Here is a 17593-nt window from a genome sequence, read left to right on the forward strand (position 1 = left end):
AGGTCCCTCTTTGGATACTGTAGTTGCCTATACACTGCTTTTCTGATTTAGTCTTCTATCTTGAAGAAAGTAACAATCCTTACTTGAAGTTGTTTGTCCTTAAGAGTCAGGAACTGTCATCTCTCTAATCTATGAATCTTCCATAGTGCTTTCATTCAGAGCAGCATTTAATAGCTATATTATTGAGAATTACATTATCTCCTAAATTTACATGCTATCCATAAATTCAAACTACGTCTTCCCTGAAGTTCACTTCCTATGCCATTCAATATCTCCTATTTTTACCCCAAACCTTAAATGCTGTAGCACTGAATTTTAAAATGGAAGAAAATGAAGAAATTGTGGAGGGTTTTTTAAATTAGAACAAGGTGTTATGATCATAATAGGGACTACAAAACATGTAAATACATTATATTCTTCAAAAGCACTGTAATAAGTAAAAAAAAAATAAAAAATAAAAGAATGTATTGGGTACAAAAGAAATGTCATAGGGATTAAGAGCTAAAAATACAACGTAACCTTATCTTTGACAGGTGCATTATACCTACTGCTAGCAGACTTACAGCTTTCTGTCTAGTTTTCATATTAGCAACCTTTGTCAGCTTGCCACACCTGTACATTTTGAATTAAACTGCAAGATAGGGAGAGGAGTTTCTTTTCACATCTTAGAGAGAGAACTTGTGCATCAAGTATTTTAAGAGCTGATAAGGCAGCTACAGCATTCCTAGAAACTTCAGGATATTATAGTAAAATAAAAGTCAAGAGCTACAATATGCATTTGGTGCATATGCATACATCAAATGGTTTGCTGGCACCTACCAATCTATACTGAGTAACCGCCTCCAGAAGGATAATCCAGGTTAGTGCTCTTTTCCATATGTATTTCTCATTTCTGAAATAAAACATGCACTTCTAGAGACAATTATTCTCTATCTTCTTTTTCTTTAGTCAAACTTCCATTGAGGAATTCTGAACAATTTTGATCCTTTTGGAAATGGCCTCACAGTATCTGTGCTTTCTTGCACCTGTCACATAGGCTGGAAGCTCAAACACCTGAAGCTGTTGCAACATACTCAAGGAATCAACTACAGCTGACTAGCTCCCATAACTGTAGAGAGGAGAGTGGGACTCTGTGTCTCTTGTTATATGTTGTGGTTCTTACAGGTTGCCCAGAGTGGTTATGGATGCCCCCTCCCTGGAAGTGTTCCAGGCCAGGTTGGATGGGGCTTTGAGCGACCTGGTCTAGTGGAAGGTGTCCCTGCTCATGGCAGGGGGGTTGGAACTAGATGATCTTTAAGGTCCCTTCCGACCAAAACCATTCTATGATTCTATGAAATCTCTTCACCTGTGTACAGGTAAAACCAGTGGTTTCTTAAAAAACTACAGATTGCGATACAGAAATTAGCACACACAATTGATTCTCTATGTATATCAAATAGGAGGTGTTTCCTCTGCTATCATTAGCATAACTGAATGTAATTTATGCATGTCCAAATCATCCTTAAACTATGTAGATCAGGTTTTGTAGCTCTTTTAACTAAGACAACGCAAACCTTCAGGCAGGCTGCAAAACTTGATGGAGCAGCAGGGCCAATATTTCAACATATAGAAGACTCGTTTGTCTCAGTTTTTCCTCCTTAGGGAGATAACAAAAATCAAGTCTCCCTTTCAAATGTTTGGATTTAAAGGTGAAAAGTACCACGCAGGTGTATTATTATAGTAATCTGATGAACTAGGAATGGTCAAATGATCTTAAAAGTCAATGAACGTTCATAGTTACTATAATACATTCTTGTCATACGCAAGAGTAGCATTTACAAACAGCTTATATCCAAGGAATCAACAAAAGAAAGAATTAAAGGAAAGAACATGGAGTGCCTGGACTCTTCTTCACAGGAACTATGAGGGCATAAAGTGACTAATAAATGCTTTTTCCATACAGCAAATATCATAGACTACTATAATCATATTTTAATATTTATAACATATTTTTAAATAAGTATAATTTACAACTCCTGTGCAGTTTGCCTTAAAGTTTTTATCAACCAGACACTCAGAGAAGTTATTTTTTCTAATGTAATTACAGATGAGATTCAAATAAAATCTTAAAATAAATCCTTTACCTGATAGAAAATATATTTTAATAGTGAATTAAAATTAAAATTTGTCCCTTCTTACTGCCAGGAGATACGTCAAGAAACAATATCTTCTTTGAAGTTGTAAAACTTGCCTAAAAATCAATGAAAAGAAGTAACTTACTAGAGTTAATCACAACACTTCCTTCAAAGCTTAGTGGTGACTGAAATGGAATATATTTTTTATTAATTTCCTTGCACACATCTTACAACACCAGAGTAGCTGAATTGTTTATTTCAGAAGAACTCATACATATAAGCATGATTTTAGAAAGTTCACATGCAACAGACTGTGATAAGAGTTTGTATATTTTAGTATCCCTTACTTTCACCCAACTGCACACAAGAAAATTATTCAAATTACAAAAAAGCTTACTGGAATGTTGACTTTAGCAAGTTTTTTCTAAATTCCACTTTGTAAAACTAAAAATAAATCTTTAAAAATTTTAACCCAAAATACTGATTTTTAAAAGGGATATTTGTGGAACTTAAATATAAAACATTTTTATTTTCATAAAGTACAAAATGCTTGAACATTTTTAAAATACTCAATGCTTCTAAAATATTATGGAGTTGACAAATTGTCACAAATTTAACACAGGTTCCCTCTAATTAAAAAAAGTGGTTCTCAAAATAAATCAACAATTCCCTAGTGCACTTATAAAGAAAAAAAGATCAAAAGCAGTAACTGGTATCTTTCCTTCCAGTGTTAATTAGTAATTAAAAATCTTAGCTTCATTAGTACCTACTCTGAAATAATTTGATTTTTTTTTTTTTTTGGTGGGGGAGGGGGGTGTTACACAGACAAATCCTGAAACAAAAATCATGAAAATTAACCAGTTTTGAAACTGCTTGCCTTCATCACAGTTAAAAAAGGATATGAGACTCCAGTATTTTTTTTTTTAAATAAGCATCTTCCTTGAAGACCTCAGCTTTCATTTGGTCTTGAGTTGCATGTAGTTGCATGTATTGCATAATTCTACTGGCCAAGTAACATCCTTTCTCTGACAGTTCAGGTATGTCTCATAATTTTAAGTAGAAATAAAAATACTAATATCGGTTCTTTGGCATAGTACAGAAGCTGACAGCTCCTACTATTTGGATTGACTGCAAGTCCTAAAGAAGAATTTCCTATATTTGGAGCATGGGGGACAGGACGGGACTTGTCACCGTTTCAAAACCAAGTAGATTAAATGAATGTCCCTTCATGGATTTCAAGTGTCTTCCATTTGTAATTTACTTGATGTCTTCAGTACTGATTGCATTTTCACTTGCATTATCACAGCTGAATATTTCCTGCATACAAGGTAATCAACAGTATAGCAGTAAACCCTGTTAGTAAACCAGCATTCTGAATAAGGAAGAATGTGAGATCCATCTTTCTTCCTGTCACTTTCTCTCGCAGCATATCATTCATCTCTGGGAACTGAAAAAAGGGATATTTTTAGGTAAGTATTGCCATCTCGTGGTAGCATGCATAACTTAACGCATTAAGAACTGTACCATATTGCTACTTTGGACAGAATATTAGAACTAACAGAGGGTGAAGGCAGTCACAGGAACATGTCACCCTAATTGCCCTGGAAAACCACTTCATCAAGGATGGTAAAAGGAAAGGGTGTTTTGTTCCTCTCTACTGTGATTTCACCTGGTTGTCTCTCATGCAAATTTCCTCTTTTTGATTCCAGCAGTCTCCTAGGGTCCAACTGTTGGTCCGTATGTTGCTAGGAATAGCTGCCCTTGTATTGGTAAGTGTTGTGTTTCATCCTTCGGTAGTATAAACTAGTATATACTAGTATAAACCAGTATAAATCCTTGTTCAGGAAATGGAAGATAAGGATTATTCTGCTTTATCAATAAGCAAATGAAGTGAAGCTCAAAACATAGACAACCCCTCAGAAATAAGAAACCTGTTACAAACAGAAGGTCTGGTGGGCTGATGAGGTAGTGGTAAAGCAAGGAAGAACGTACGTTGTGAAACTGGTGGTAACACACGCAATATTACATTACAGTGCAACGCAGGGATTCTTCATTCCATAACATGCATCTTAATAGCAACATAATAGCAAAGGATGACTGATCTGCTGTTAACTGCAGAAACAAAGATAATTCCTCCGAGAGCCAATGGAGGTGATGGCAGATGAGCACTGGCAATAAAGTCCTCTGCATGGGATGATTCAGGGTATGTGTTTGCTGCAGATGAAGTCTACTGCAGTGGATTTTGACAAACATAACTCAAATAAGCTTTAAAATCTTCTCCTGTTGTGCTGAGAGTAGTATGGCCAGAATGCAATGAAGACTGTATATTTCATTGTTAGTTTAGAAACCTGCAGGTTGGGTGACTCGGAAGCTGTATCTTTCTTTGATCTCACAAGGCAAAAACAGCCATTGAAGGTAATGCAACTCTTGAACAACAGATTAAGGTTAGTGGGAAGTGGCCAAACCTTCCCAGAAATCATTCCAGAGCTCCGTAATCCTCTTGCACAAGAGGCAAAGACCACAAACCAGATCAGCTTCATGCCATACAGCAAGGCTCATTTGTGCACACATTCTCATATACCCACAGCCTCACCACACAGTGATCCTACTGGCAGAGGCTGGACTATGCCAATACTGGAGGAAAAAAAGAACAGTAAAAGGAAAAGGAAGGAAGGAATGACATTCTAGTTAATCCTACCTGCTTCTGGACAAGCAAACCAGAAGTGTGTGAAAATCATAACAGAAAGCAGAAAGCCAGATCTCTGTACAGAGCAGTTGAATACCCTATTTCAGACTTTTCAGGGGGAAGAAAAATTCAGATAGGTAACTGATACAATCCAAAAACCTAGAGAGAGAGAGAAAGAGACTGGGGGGAAAGGGGAGAGAGAAACAGAGAGAACAGAACAACAGATACAAAGAAAAGAATGTTACCTACTTTGATGGATTTAATAACAAATTTAAGATGAGCCACTCTAAATTTATGCCATGAGTTTTACACATCATAGTTGAGTACACTACTATTCGTTACATAAGAGTGAGGCTAAATGAAAAGCATTAGCAATTAAGGTACTGCAAACTTGTAAAATAAACTATTTATATTGTTCATTTAACTCTAACATTATTACTTATTAAATCCTATGTTACTACCTAAACTATAAGAGTATTTAATGAAATAGTCGCTATATGACAGTTATAAATACATATAGAACCAAACTGGGATCTGAAATGTTTTCAAATTCAGGCCTTACTCCTCCAGTTCTACACTCAAATGGATTCTCACATGGCAGATGTAAACACCTTTGCAGATACATCTGTTCTTACAACACTCAATTCAACACAATAAAACTTAAAATTCTTGACAGATCTCTCTCATTTTGAGACAAAACTTCATCATAAGAGTAAATTATGGAATATTGCTGTCTGCATGTGAATCCAGATTTTATTTCCCAATGTCTGATCTGGATCTTAGCACAATTTTTTTGGCTTCTATCTTCTAGCACACTTTAAAAAATAAATGATAAACAGACTGTTTTGAATAGAGTTCAGCAAATTTTTTAGTCTGAACCAAGAAACTGGGGTTGGCACTGTTTAATTTAAACCAGAATAGAATGAAGTCAGGTTTTTCACCTAAACAACCCCAAAATTATCACTGTGGTTACACAACACCTTTGAGTTACACAACTCAAACCTAAATATTTAGTTTCATTGTGTTTACCTTTTTTTTGCTTTTCTTTCAAAATGTGGTTTAAATAGACAAATGAAGCTTTTAAAAATAATTAAATACTTTGCTACTTTAAAATGCTGAAACAAAGTATTTAAACACTTTTTACTCTTTGATGAAACCAGCCCAAATTCAAGAAAAGCTTGTCTCTAAAACTCCTTTTCAGCAATAATCTGATCAGCCCTATTTGTGAAGTGAAAGGCTTTCACATTTCATGAATAAGCATAACTATTTGTGCACCTCCATTAAGGGTATAACTGATGATTTAACATCTAAAAATAATAATAAGGAGATGACATTGGCATGAGAGGGACAAAATACTAAATTCTACTGGAGAGACTTAGTGAAGTCTTTGTTTTCTTGCAGAAAAATAAATTTCTGAAAATGAAATTATATCTCACCATATCTGCCAGAGAGATGTACAGGAACATTCCACCGGCTACAGCAAAGATGATGTTAGGAGCAAAGTTGTTGCCTACTAATATACCAAAAGCCATCCCAACGTAACAGGAACATGCAGACATAAAGTTGAAAAACAGAGCCTGCCGAGTACTCATTCCTGCATTAAGCAAGATGACAAAATCCCCTAAAAGAAAAGAAAGAAGATAAAAAGAAAAAAAAAAATAGAAAAAAAAAAGGAAAACCATTTTCAGAAAACGATATTGTGATTATTTTCTGATTTCAAAGGAAGGCTGAAGAAAAGACATGTTTTGTATACAAATTATAACCCCCTGCTGTTTTTCTTCATTCAAGTAAATGATGAGGATTTCCCTTCAATACTAAGGTAACTGAAATAGTCTATAGCAAGTAGGTGATGCACAATAGAGCTAAGGAGGACAGGCACACAGAACTACCTATAATGATTTAAAAAAAAAAAAAAAAGAAAAGAAATTAATACAACAGTGTATGTAGCATACATGAACAGGGCAATTAATACCTCTCTAATACACATTCCCAGCTTCCACCCAGCTGCACTTGGGAACTTCCTGTGCTAGATGTGTATTTTGGTGCTTGGGAAGTTTTTTATTAGTATTTTTTCCATTAATTTGTCTAAACTTTCTTTCAATCTATGCCAACTTTTGGCCAGCACAACCTCTTACAACAGTGATTTCCACAGTAAACAACATGTTGAATGAAGTTCCTTACCCAGTTCATGAGGAAACTCTTCACACAAGATGGCTATGGAGGTACTAAGCCCTTGAAGCAGAGACAAAGTGAAAGAAGCACCAATAGCCAAACCATCTATGAAATTGTGTACGGCATCACTCAGTGTTACCATCCAAGCAATGGTCCCAATCTTTGCCAGTGGGCGCCCATTAAGACACTTGCATAAGCTGCCTTGGGTGGCTTCTTCCTGGAAAAAAATAACATAATAAAGCAATTACATAAAACACTGAATAAAGAAGCCAATGAATCACACTTCATCTTTAAATGAATGCCAAGTATAAAATAAAGAACTACTGCATATGGAGACCAAAATGCTTGGTCCAAGAAGCAAAAGGCACACATAGCAGCAGCAAATGTTTTCTTTTCAACAAGTTAACACACAGGGCCTAATCACCCTTCTGACTACGAAGCTTTATCTGAATGCCCTTCAGCTGAGGCAGAAAGCAATTCAGACCATCTCTCTGGAGTCTCTGTCAGATTAAGAGAGTGCCAAGGCTCCTCACAGACAACTCAGCCACCTCTATTAAGCATGTACAGTCAGAAGGATATGATCACAGTGACTGACAGCATCTCTTATTTCCTACCAAAAACACATCTGGACCAGCTAAATACTGCCAGTACATCATGCTCTCAGAGACACACTTAGCCACCACAGTAACAGCCAGGTACATGTGAATATAGACACACATCCAGATACTCCATAAACTTTATTTCTAATTTTGGGCAATGATAGTCAAGCCGAGCTATTCAAATTAGTTTCTACAAAGTGAATGTTTAATAAAAACAGCAGGGGGTAATTCTGACTGTGTGAGTTGAAGGCTCAGAGCATGAAAACAACAGGCTAATATAAAACTGCAATGCACATACACACCAGGGATCTCAATAATTCCTCCCAGAAATGGAAGTAATTTATACATGCAGTGCCATGAAATAATGAAAAACTTGAAGCAGATAAAAGGAACTGCCATTTTAGCTGGGAGCACAAACTAACCTCCACTAAAAAATTCCTGATGATCCATTCTGATAAATTTCTGTACACACATATACTGCAGTTATACAATATTTGGATCATATTTCACACACACACACACACAAAGGATTTGCATATAAGGCATTAACTAGTGCTTACTTCCTGGAATACATAAGCAGTAATATATACTCCTGTGTGCCCACAGACGTATTTATACACCTCTCCTTCTCTTGTAGGAGCAAGGTAAAGAGGAACACCTCTTCCTCCTTACGAAAAGGACACAGACTGTTCCAAGAAATTTTCCTTAGTTATTAAAAAGAACATTGCAAATTGTTTTAGTTTTGCCATATCAAATGCAAATGCTACCAGGCAACCGAATTTTGAACTTCATGGAAATATAATGATTAATAAATTCTTACAAAATCTTTAAAGACAGAGCAGTAAGGTCTGTCTCATGATTTGCTTACCAGACTCTTATCTGACATACTACATCCTTGTATGTAGGAGCGCCTTAGGACAGGACAGAAGTTCAGATCAGGGATTTCCGTGTCAGATGCCTACTGCACTACTTGGAACTCATAGCTAGTACAGCCTTGGTTGAGTAATGCCACAACTGCCATTAAAGCATACATACAGCTCCTATTCAGTGCATAGGATACTCTGAAAAAAATACCTTTTTGATGTGAAAATGAGCAATGGTATCCAAAAATCGGGAGTTTCCCTGCTGACTCAAATGCATAGGTTTTAGACTTGTACTACGTGCTTGCCTTCGGTTTTTGGAGGCTTTCCTCTCAACATTTCATCTAACACACAAGCAATGCCAATCATATTTTGGGGATGGTTAATTTGTACCTGTGCTAATTCTGTTTGAGATAGGATCATTTACGAGCAATAGACCTCTCTCTTAATCCACAAAGGCAACTTGAACTTCACTTTTGAAAGAAATATTACAAAGCAAGCCACATAAAATACATATATTAGCTAACTGGAAGTAAAAAGAAACATGATTATGAGAAAATTCAAATACAATTAGTGAAGCTCTTCCACCTATATATCCAGCTCCCTGAGCTAAAGTTCTGCTCCTCTGTGTTTTTTTCTGTTCCCCTGTGACCATCCTTCAGGCTGCCTAAGAACTGATGGAGGGATTGTTTTGTAGATCATCCTGATTTCTGCCAAAAGCACATCTATCTTGGGCATGTTTCTAGCTTCACTGAGGAAAGGGAGTTTGAGACAATGCACAGATTTCCATTTTGAATAATTCTACTTCAAAAGAACATTGCTCTTTTGGAAACCACACACACAAAAACCACAAAAACCCCAGCAAGTATTTTCTGATAAAGCAACAATATTAATCTTGAAAAGGTATATTAGCAACTTCTATTATACATGAGAAAGAGAGGTGGTGGTGGTTTTTGTTCTGTAAAAACTTTCTATTACCAAAAAATTCACACATCAAATGCCAAGCATCTCATAAAATAAATGGTTTTATGAAAAGAGGTTATTAGGATGAAAATCCTAAAAGAGCAATGAAAGCAGTGAGCAAATAATACAAATGTGCAAAAATGTCACTTGTACATACTTGTTTATGCTTGTTCCCGTCAAAGCACATTTGTTTTATAGAATCATAGAATCATTTAGGTTGGAAAAGAAGAATCATAGAATCATTTAGGTTGGAAAAGACCTCAAGATCATCGAGTCTAACCATCATCCATGCGCACTAAACCATGTTATGGAGTACCACGTCTACATGCTTTTTTAATACCTCCAGGGATGGTGACTCAACCACTTCCCTGGGCAGCCTGTTCCAATGTCTGACAACCCTCTCAGTAAAGAAATTTTTCCTAATATCCAATTTATTTGGGAACCATGTGTGTGCCTACAGTTCTCTGAGGGCTGTAGGGGCATAACTGGCTTGGCCACAGAGCTAAGTGAAGGACCCATTTTATGGTACCGGTTGCATGGCTGAGAATTCCAATGACAGTCCAAAGCATTGCATGTGTATAACAAACATAAAAATCTGATCTGAAGGGCTTTTTCATTGAAATAAATAATTTACAAGTATATGTGCTGAACTTTCTATGTGTGTATGAAGAAAAGGAACATTGGAGTAAGAAGATGCTATTAAGAATTAGCTGTTGAACTCATCAAGAATGGAACTGACTCTAGAAATGTGCTGAGGTTTGGGCTGTTTTACCTATGTACTCTTTTTTTAATTGCAATTAATTTAGGAGAACAGTGTTGATTTACTTCTAAAAATTACTTTCTTGATCCAATCTTTCAAAATGCAGAGACAACTGTAGTTTAGAAACTAGGAATCGGTTTCTGAGAGGCTTCTGTAGTATATATATGGCTATCTGCTGTTTACTGTGTAGCTTTGAAGTATCATAATTCTTGCGTGTAATCTATTTTAGATAATGTCTTGACTTCTTCTGTAAATTATACAAAGTACAATGACATTGCTTGTCTGGGTTTACATTCTGAACTCTACTAGATTGTGTGTCCGATAGAAGTAGATGAATGACTAATACATATTCTTAATGTTTAAGATAAGGCAGACTACTGACAAATTTACCCTACAAATATATTGGATTCCAAGGCAAAAAATTAACAACGTCTGTCTCTGCTGGACTGTTACCACTTTGTCATGGTAGTTCAGCAGACATCACAGAAGAGGTGCCAGCTGAGGAGCTCTGTAATATCCAGCTGGACTATCAGGTCAGACTTTTATTAATTATTAGTGTAGTTCTGTATTATTCGTATCTCCACAGTTTATGGTAAACCAAAGACATCCTTGGTATTTTTACTCTTCTGAACACAATTTTTTTCTTTAAAAGTAATGGCCTCTCCTTTGTTCCCAAACTTAAGAAATTATAGAGACTCACTTATTTTATCCTATGATATCTCATCAGATTACTATTGCTATTTCTAATGCATCTCTGACTCCCTCAGACATGAACCAGACGTGTTCTTTTGTGTCCTCTGAAGTGCCCGCAGGACCAGGAAGGAATCCTGACAGTCCTCCAGGGCATAAATAAAGGCCACCATAAAGTTTTGTTATACAACTCTAACATTGTGCCCTCCAGGATACAGACATTTCAGCAATTTGTCTCTAAAACAACTTTTCTTCAAAGTTACTGTTGTCAAGCTGTGTAATTTTAATGCAGAGTAGATACAAATTTTGGGTAAGCACAAAAGAGGTTTCCAAGCTTGCAATTACTGCTGCAAGTGAAATCTGAAAGTATGTGACTAATTAAACATTTAGATTTACTCTGGCAGTCAGTCTGTTCTGGCATTAAGAGAGATCCCCATGGCTGAAAACAGCTACCACACTTTGGCACAATCGGACTTCAAACTCCCTCCTTAAAGCTTACATGATGATTTCTGGCTACACTGTGTTTGCCCTCTCTAATAAGCTTTAGATTACAAGGACACATTAAAATTCTGTTAGATATATGTTGGCTTATGCCAAATGGTTCCTTCATAAATACCAGATGCCTGTAAAGTTGAATGCATACCTACCCTCATGGCACTACACTAGCTGCCCCAAAACCCCTCGGCCACATTGGCCCTCCCCTGCCCCTAAATGACTCTGAAGGCTGCCTGGCCCCTTTGAACCTGCCTGGAGGAGGAAAAGAGTAACGATGGCTTTTTTGTTGCTACCTCCAGTATCAGCCGCGGGCTATCTGCCACTGGGGATTTCCTTGCAGCCAGCCTTGGCTCCAGAGTGAATTTTACCCTGTTACTTTCAGAAGGTTTTAATACAACATATTCTCTTCCTCATTTCGGAGAAATGGAGAGGAAGAAAGAATGGAAAGCATGAATTTTCATAAAACAATAAGTAGAGGAGAAGAACCTTTGTGAAATTTTAAGTTCTTAAAATCAAGACTGCATGTAAAAGGAGATTTATGAATATTCCACAGTGCATCTTGGGGTGACCTACAATACTTTATGATCACAAGCACTGCATCTAAACTAGTTGCTAGAAATAAATGCTATACAGTTACATTTTATTATTATTCTAATATATGGTATGATTTTGTTATGTTTACGTTATGCATAAGCAGATGGCTAGCCAAAGCGTAATAATGGAATAGGTCCAGATAAAACTTCTGGTAAACAGGGCAGAAAAACAACACCCATACCACTGGAGATGACTGTCTCCCCACAGAGCGGAGGGTTCTTTTGTTTGTTTTATAAATCTACAAAATACAGTTTACGGACGCTCATAATACTAATTCCCTCTTGGTGCCCATGCAATTTTAATTACTAAGCATGTTTCTCCTGGTTTTTAAAATGCCCAGTATCCACCACACTTCATGACACTTCTACAGTAAGGACAAGTACAATTCTGGTACTTTAAAGTATCAAATGCCCCGTGAGCCTGCAGGGTCAATGCAGAACTCTAAGATTCTCTCCTGGCTATTAGGGCCTGCCTCTGGCTTCCTCTCCTGCTCTTCACTACTCCCCACAAATAACTTACTGGCTAAAGAACATGGGTGGCAAAACAGAAATCTTTACTATGAAAAAAATGTGCCTTAGCCATCAAGGAATTGTTTCTATGTGTTTTTATTTTTTAAAATAAGGGACAGTACTGCTCCTCCCTGTACAGGGAAAAGAGTAAAGCAGCACACCACCTTTCTCTTCGTGCTTCCATTTTCTTCTCAGACAGAAGGAAGTCATATTTGTAGTATGAAAACAAATACAGAGAAACATAGAGAACAAATCTGAAAGAAAATAATACTTAAACCAGGAGGAACCGCTTCTGTCTCAACATATTACCTCCATAATTCCCACAGGATCCAAATATACTGGACTAGCACAAGCAGTGCTCACAATATATTGCATGAAAGTTACTGTATTTAGTTTTCCTCATTAATCGTTAATTCAGAGGAATCAGGTTCTCACACTTACAGCTTTACGTAGTCAGGAACACAATATGGATCATGCAACACTAAAACACACTATCACTCTTTATGCAAAACAATAACAACAACAAAATCAAAATTAACTGAATTATCTGATTAAATATATATCTCTGTCCTACCCATCCTGACACTGATATTAATTAGCTCTTTTGTTGGCTACAAACCAAATGCATCATTCAGCTTTTGTAAGCTTGCCCCCAAAACCCACTTTTTTGTAGGACTCAAGCAAGTTATAAGCTGTAAGTCTACAAAAACTTGACGAAAGTAATAAAAATTCATATTAACTCTCCCCTCAGATATACTTATATAATTGGCAGGGATAAAATAAGTAAATAGATAAAATTTTCATACCTGTGCTGAGACCACACTGATGCTGTCAAAACCAAGATTTCCATTGCTCTCTATGACAGCTGAATTTGCATAACACGTCCCTCCATTGCTGGATGATAGTGGTTTGGGTGGGTTAGTCTTATCCAGAGAACAATTCTGCTCGCCATTTTCAGAGTCAATATGGCCAGTCTAGGTGACAAATAAATAAGTAGGTAGCTAATTAAAACAAAAGCAAAATAAGAAACATAAGAAAATAGAGACCAAAAAAGAAATGGTGAGGGCATCATACTCATGCTGCCTTGCTTTCAACACCAAGTAAATGTTTAAATGGGCAGCAGTAAACATTTAAAAGTTTATTTAAACTCCAAACATATCTAAGTTCCTAACTTATCTCTTACTTTTAGCTAATCAGAATACATGTGAGGATTTTTCATTTTTATACCTTTATATAGAACCTCCTAAGCTGAACACCTGACCATAAGTGATCAACGATTACTAGTTATTCGTGGCTGCTTGTCAATAGAGTTTATTAGCCTTTGTCAACTGTTCCCAAAAATAAAGGGCGACAAATTCATTTTTTCTATTTATTTCTTTGGTGCAGTTATTACAAATGAGGGACAGATGATCTTCATAATCTTCAATATCAGCAACAGTTTAGGAGGGTGGACCTTAAATAAGGTAAGAGTAGGAAGACAGAACAGCTTCCTTCACAAGACGTGAGCAGAGAGGACCAGAAATTTTGAGAGGCCCTTCTCTGAGACAAATACAGCTTCACTATTGTGAGTACACAGAAAACAAGTACTCTGACATAGGGGTAGAAAGCAGAGCCCTGTGCAATAGGGATAACTGCAGTGTCACTAAAGCAGGTCTGTGTACCAGAGCACAGGGAAACACAGAGCTGAAGTTACTGACGGTGAGATTCAGGCACTGTCAGCACAGTTACACTTTACAGATTACTAGTAAGGTATATATGTTACATTGACTTCTCCTGCCCAAAGAGGAGCTCCAGGGGCAGACTCCATTCTCTCCAGCTCTTACATATTTCCACTTTTTTCTGATGCATTTATCTAGCACGGCAACAACTTAGCCGTTGAGAGCAACTAGAGCGTACACCAGTGACAGCAGACCACACTCACATCTGGATTCTATTCCCAGTTCTGCTTGTAACTCCCTCAAAAAAGTGAGATTGCTTCCCCTATCCATATGGATTTTAAACAGATATATCAGAACATGCGGTAAGGCTGAATTCCTCAGATAAAATGGAAAAAAAACCCCACATTTTATTAAACTATCAAGTATCTCATAAAATATAACAGGTACTTCAAGGCAAGGCTTGTTCAGTTAGTGATACATTTCATTACCTGGTTATAGATCTTCAATATCACTTTAAGAATCCTTTCCACAAAGAAGAGAATATAGAATCCACCAAACACAGCAACTGCTTTCTCAATATAGTTGTCTACTTTTGGGTCAAACCCAAATGCCTAACAGTGAAGAAAAAAAACAATGCAAATTAGTCTGTAATGTTAGTACGTTTCCAGAAAAAACAAACGCCACACACACACAGATACTCCTCTAAAATACAGACTGTCTTTCTACTGACCATGAGTTTCCATGAGGCTGAAATTATGAAAGATCCTGATCTTTTTAGATTTTTTTAACTTGGATTGAACGTTAACCGTCTCTGAATTCAGTAGAACTTTACATACAGAACGTAGCAGTAAAGTGCAAGAAGAGGAAGGTCTAACCTGTAGCCCATTAAAGTTCACTAGAATTTTATCCAATGCATTTCTCTGTCTAGAAGCAGAATAACCCTTGATCTTTCCCGTGGCACAACTACACACAGATCTTGATGGCTCTGCTCACCCAGCCAGAAAGAGATGGTAGCTAATGGCACTGAGGCCCACCCACAACTCTTTGGAGACTGCAGCCCACACACAGAAACCCACTGCAGCATGCTTCTAAAATTAATACAGTTTAGAAACTAATATGCAAACCAAATAATGATTCCCCTTGCTTACCTCTGGAATGAGCTGGAAAATTGCATTAGAAAAGAGAGTACCAATGGCCAAGCCCACAAAGTAGGTTAAAACCTTGGGGAAATACGACTTCCTTAAGAGAGGAGTTAAAATCAGTCCCAGAAGTGATGCCAAGTTAATGATAGTCACAGCCAGGAACCCAAATCCCCAAACTGTGGATAAACAAGCAGAAAAATAAAATATTTTAGTATAACACCCACTTCGGGCTGTTCATGATTTTTCTAACAGCTAAATTGGCATGGAATTGGGAAAAAGAGTGGCTCCCTGGTTGAAATTATATTTCACAAACACAAAAATCTTAGAATGCATAGATACTTAAGATGCATACCTGCAGAAAGTAAATATCTGGAAACATTGTCTGGGACTACCATATTAAAAAATGAAACTGTGCTAGTGTAAGATCTGGGATAGCCTATCTGCTGCTGCTAGTATAAATCAGGTCTCTCTACAGCCAGTGAAGAATAAAAATTCAGGCTTAGGCCAACAGTCAAAGTAGCTATAGCATGGACATAAGACAAAACTTCTTACTAGTCCAGGGTTAGATCCAATTGTCATTTTCTCCAAAGGAACTCCAAGATAGAAAGTCTGCTATCTGGGCTGTACTGATTCACAAATCCTTCCTGATAAAGGATGACTCCTTCAAATCATCCTGAGGTGGTAACTTTCTGTTCCTAACAGTCCTCCTTCTCCTCTAATTCAAAGTAGTTCTGCTGGCTGAAATCACTGCCCATCGCTTATCAAACAGGTGAGGTGGCAGATAGCTCATAGTAGAAACAATTATAATAGAGAAATGAAACCATATTAAAAAAGAGGTTCTAGGTTCAAAAAGATGAACATGTGATTTAGACACACAATGGGGAAAACCTTTCCTAAGAAGTGTCAAATGCACCAGCGTTCACCATAACTTGGCTTCCTTCATCATAAGCATAGTCTCAGATTTTTAGAGTTCAGACACCAGGACTTGTACAAAGCCATACCATAATTATTCTGGAGTCTGAATTATAGGTTGGGGGTGGGGGGGTGGTTGCTGTTGTTCATAAGCAACACAAAGTTGTGCCTCTATGCATGACTACTGTTTTTCCCAGTGACATCTCAAGTCCCTGTGAGCACAGAGAAAAAAGCTTTAAAGGTTGCACTGAGGAGGTGTACAACACTGCCTCAAGTGATGTCACAGAACCACAAAGTTACCACATAGACAGTGGGTTTGTCTATAAAACTAAAACACGAATAATAAAAGCCAACACAATGTTGGCTATATGAGAACAGTGTGGTATAATCCAGCAAGTTGCATCATTATAAGCTTTACAATATGTATGTAGAGCAGTTACCATAAATTCCTTTGTGCATAGCAGAAACTAACAGATCAGATTACAATCTGCAGCCTAACTTTTCCTGCAACCCAATCAGCAAACACACTAAACCAGATTCCTCACCTGCAGCTGGGATGGCTCTACTTTGTTAGCACAGTGTCACAATTTTTAGATGTAATGAATTTTACATTATGTCAAGAACAGAAAGCATTAGAAACATTTAAAGCATTTGCAGAAGGTAAATCAATGCCAATTACAACATTCATTTGCCATTTTTGAGAGAGACAGAGAGGGAAAAACACACAACTAGATCGGGGTAGATTCACTAAGCTACACAGGAGATTAATTTCCATTAAAATACATGACAATTCAGCTTGTAAATATCTTTTTGGAATCAAATCTATAATAAACAAATGGGCTTCCAATGCCATCATGAGTCACAAACCACTGTTTACACTTTGGGATTACTATAGAAGCATGAGCCTCTTTCAGTTTAGTATATGGATGACAACTACACATTATTCTGTGCAAAACGTACATTTTAAACTGAGTTAACAAAATAAAAAACCCATTTATCAGATATGAAGCATTTAGTGTACTTGCCCAAATTACTTCATCAGACACATGAAATTAGAACAAGTTTAAAAAAAAGAAATAAATAAAAAGCCAGTGCTAATTACTTTTTACAACAAAAGACAAAGAGGATAAATTTACAAGTTGTGTGTGTAGATCAGTGGATGACAAAAATAATAGGATTATGGACCTTAAAACCAAGCACAGTGTCATGGTTTAACCCCAGCCAGTAACTAAGCACCACACAGCTGCTCACTCACTCCCCGCCCCCGCGGTGGGATGGGAGAGAAAATCGGGAAAAGAAGTAAAACTCCTGGGTTGAGATAAGAACAGTTTAATAGAACAGAAAAGAAGAAACTAATAATGATAACACTAATAAAATGACAACAGCAATAATAAAAGGATTGGAATATATAAATGATGCACAGTGCAACCACCCCACCG

General features: G+C 37.0%; 1 protein-coding gene across 3 annotated transcripts in view; it reads right to left on the reverse strand.

The window, feature by feature from the left end:
• Window positions 1-2296: 2296 nt before the first annotated feature.
• SLC39A8 (solute carrier family 39 member 8) overlaps window positions 2297-17593 on the reverse strand; it is a 49103-nt gene continuing 33806 nt past the window's right edge. For 2 of the 3 annotated variants that reach the window (XM_041123709.1, XM_030014783.2), the window contains exons 3-8: window positions 15249-15418; window positions 14589-14711; window positions 13249-13416; window positions 6982-7189; window positions 6237-6421; window positions 2297-3561 (exon numbers count right to left, since the gene is read on the reverse strand). In XM_041123709.1, the coding sequence (XP_040979643.1) occupies window positions 3415-3561; window positions 6237-6421; window positions 6982-7189; window positions 13249-13416; window positions 14589-14711; window positions 15249-15418 (1001 nt within the window). In that variant the 3' untranslated portion in view covers window positions 2297-3414. Of the gene's footprint in view, window positions 3562-4812; window positions 4981-6236; window positions 6422-6981; window positions 7190-13248; window positions 13417-14588; window positions 14712-15248; window positions 15419-17593 lie in introns of all 3 variants that reach the window. The other variant, XR_003923444.2, reaches the window with a different exon arrangement.

This window comes from Aquila chrysaetos, chromosome 1 (genome assembly GCF_900496995.4).
Source record: "Aquila chrysaetos chrysaetos chromosome 1, bAquChr1.4, whole genome shotgun sequence".
NCBI classification, from domain to species: Eukaryota; Metazoa; Chordata; class Aves; order Accipitriformes; family Accipitridae; genus Aquila; species Aquila chrysaetos.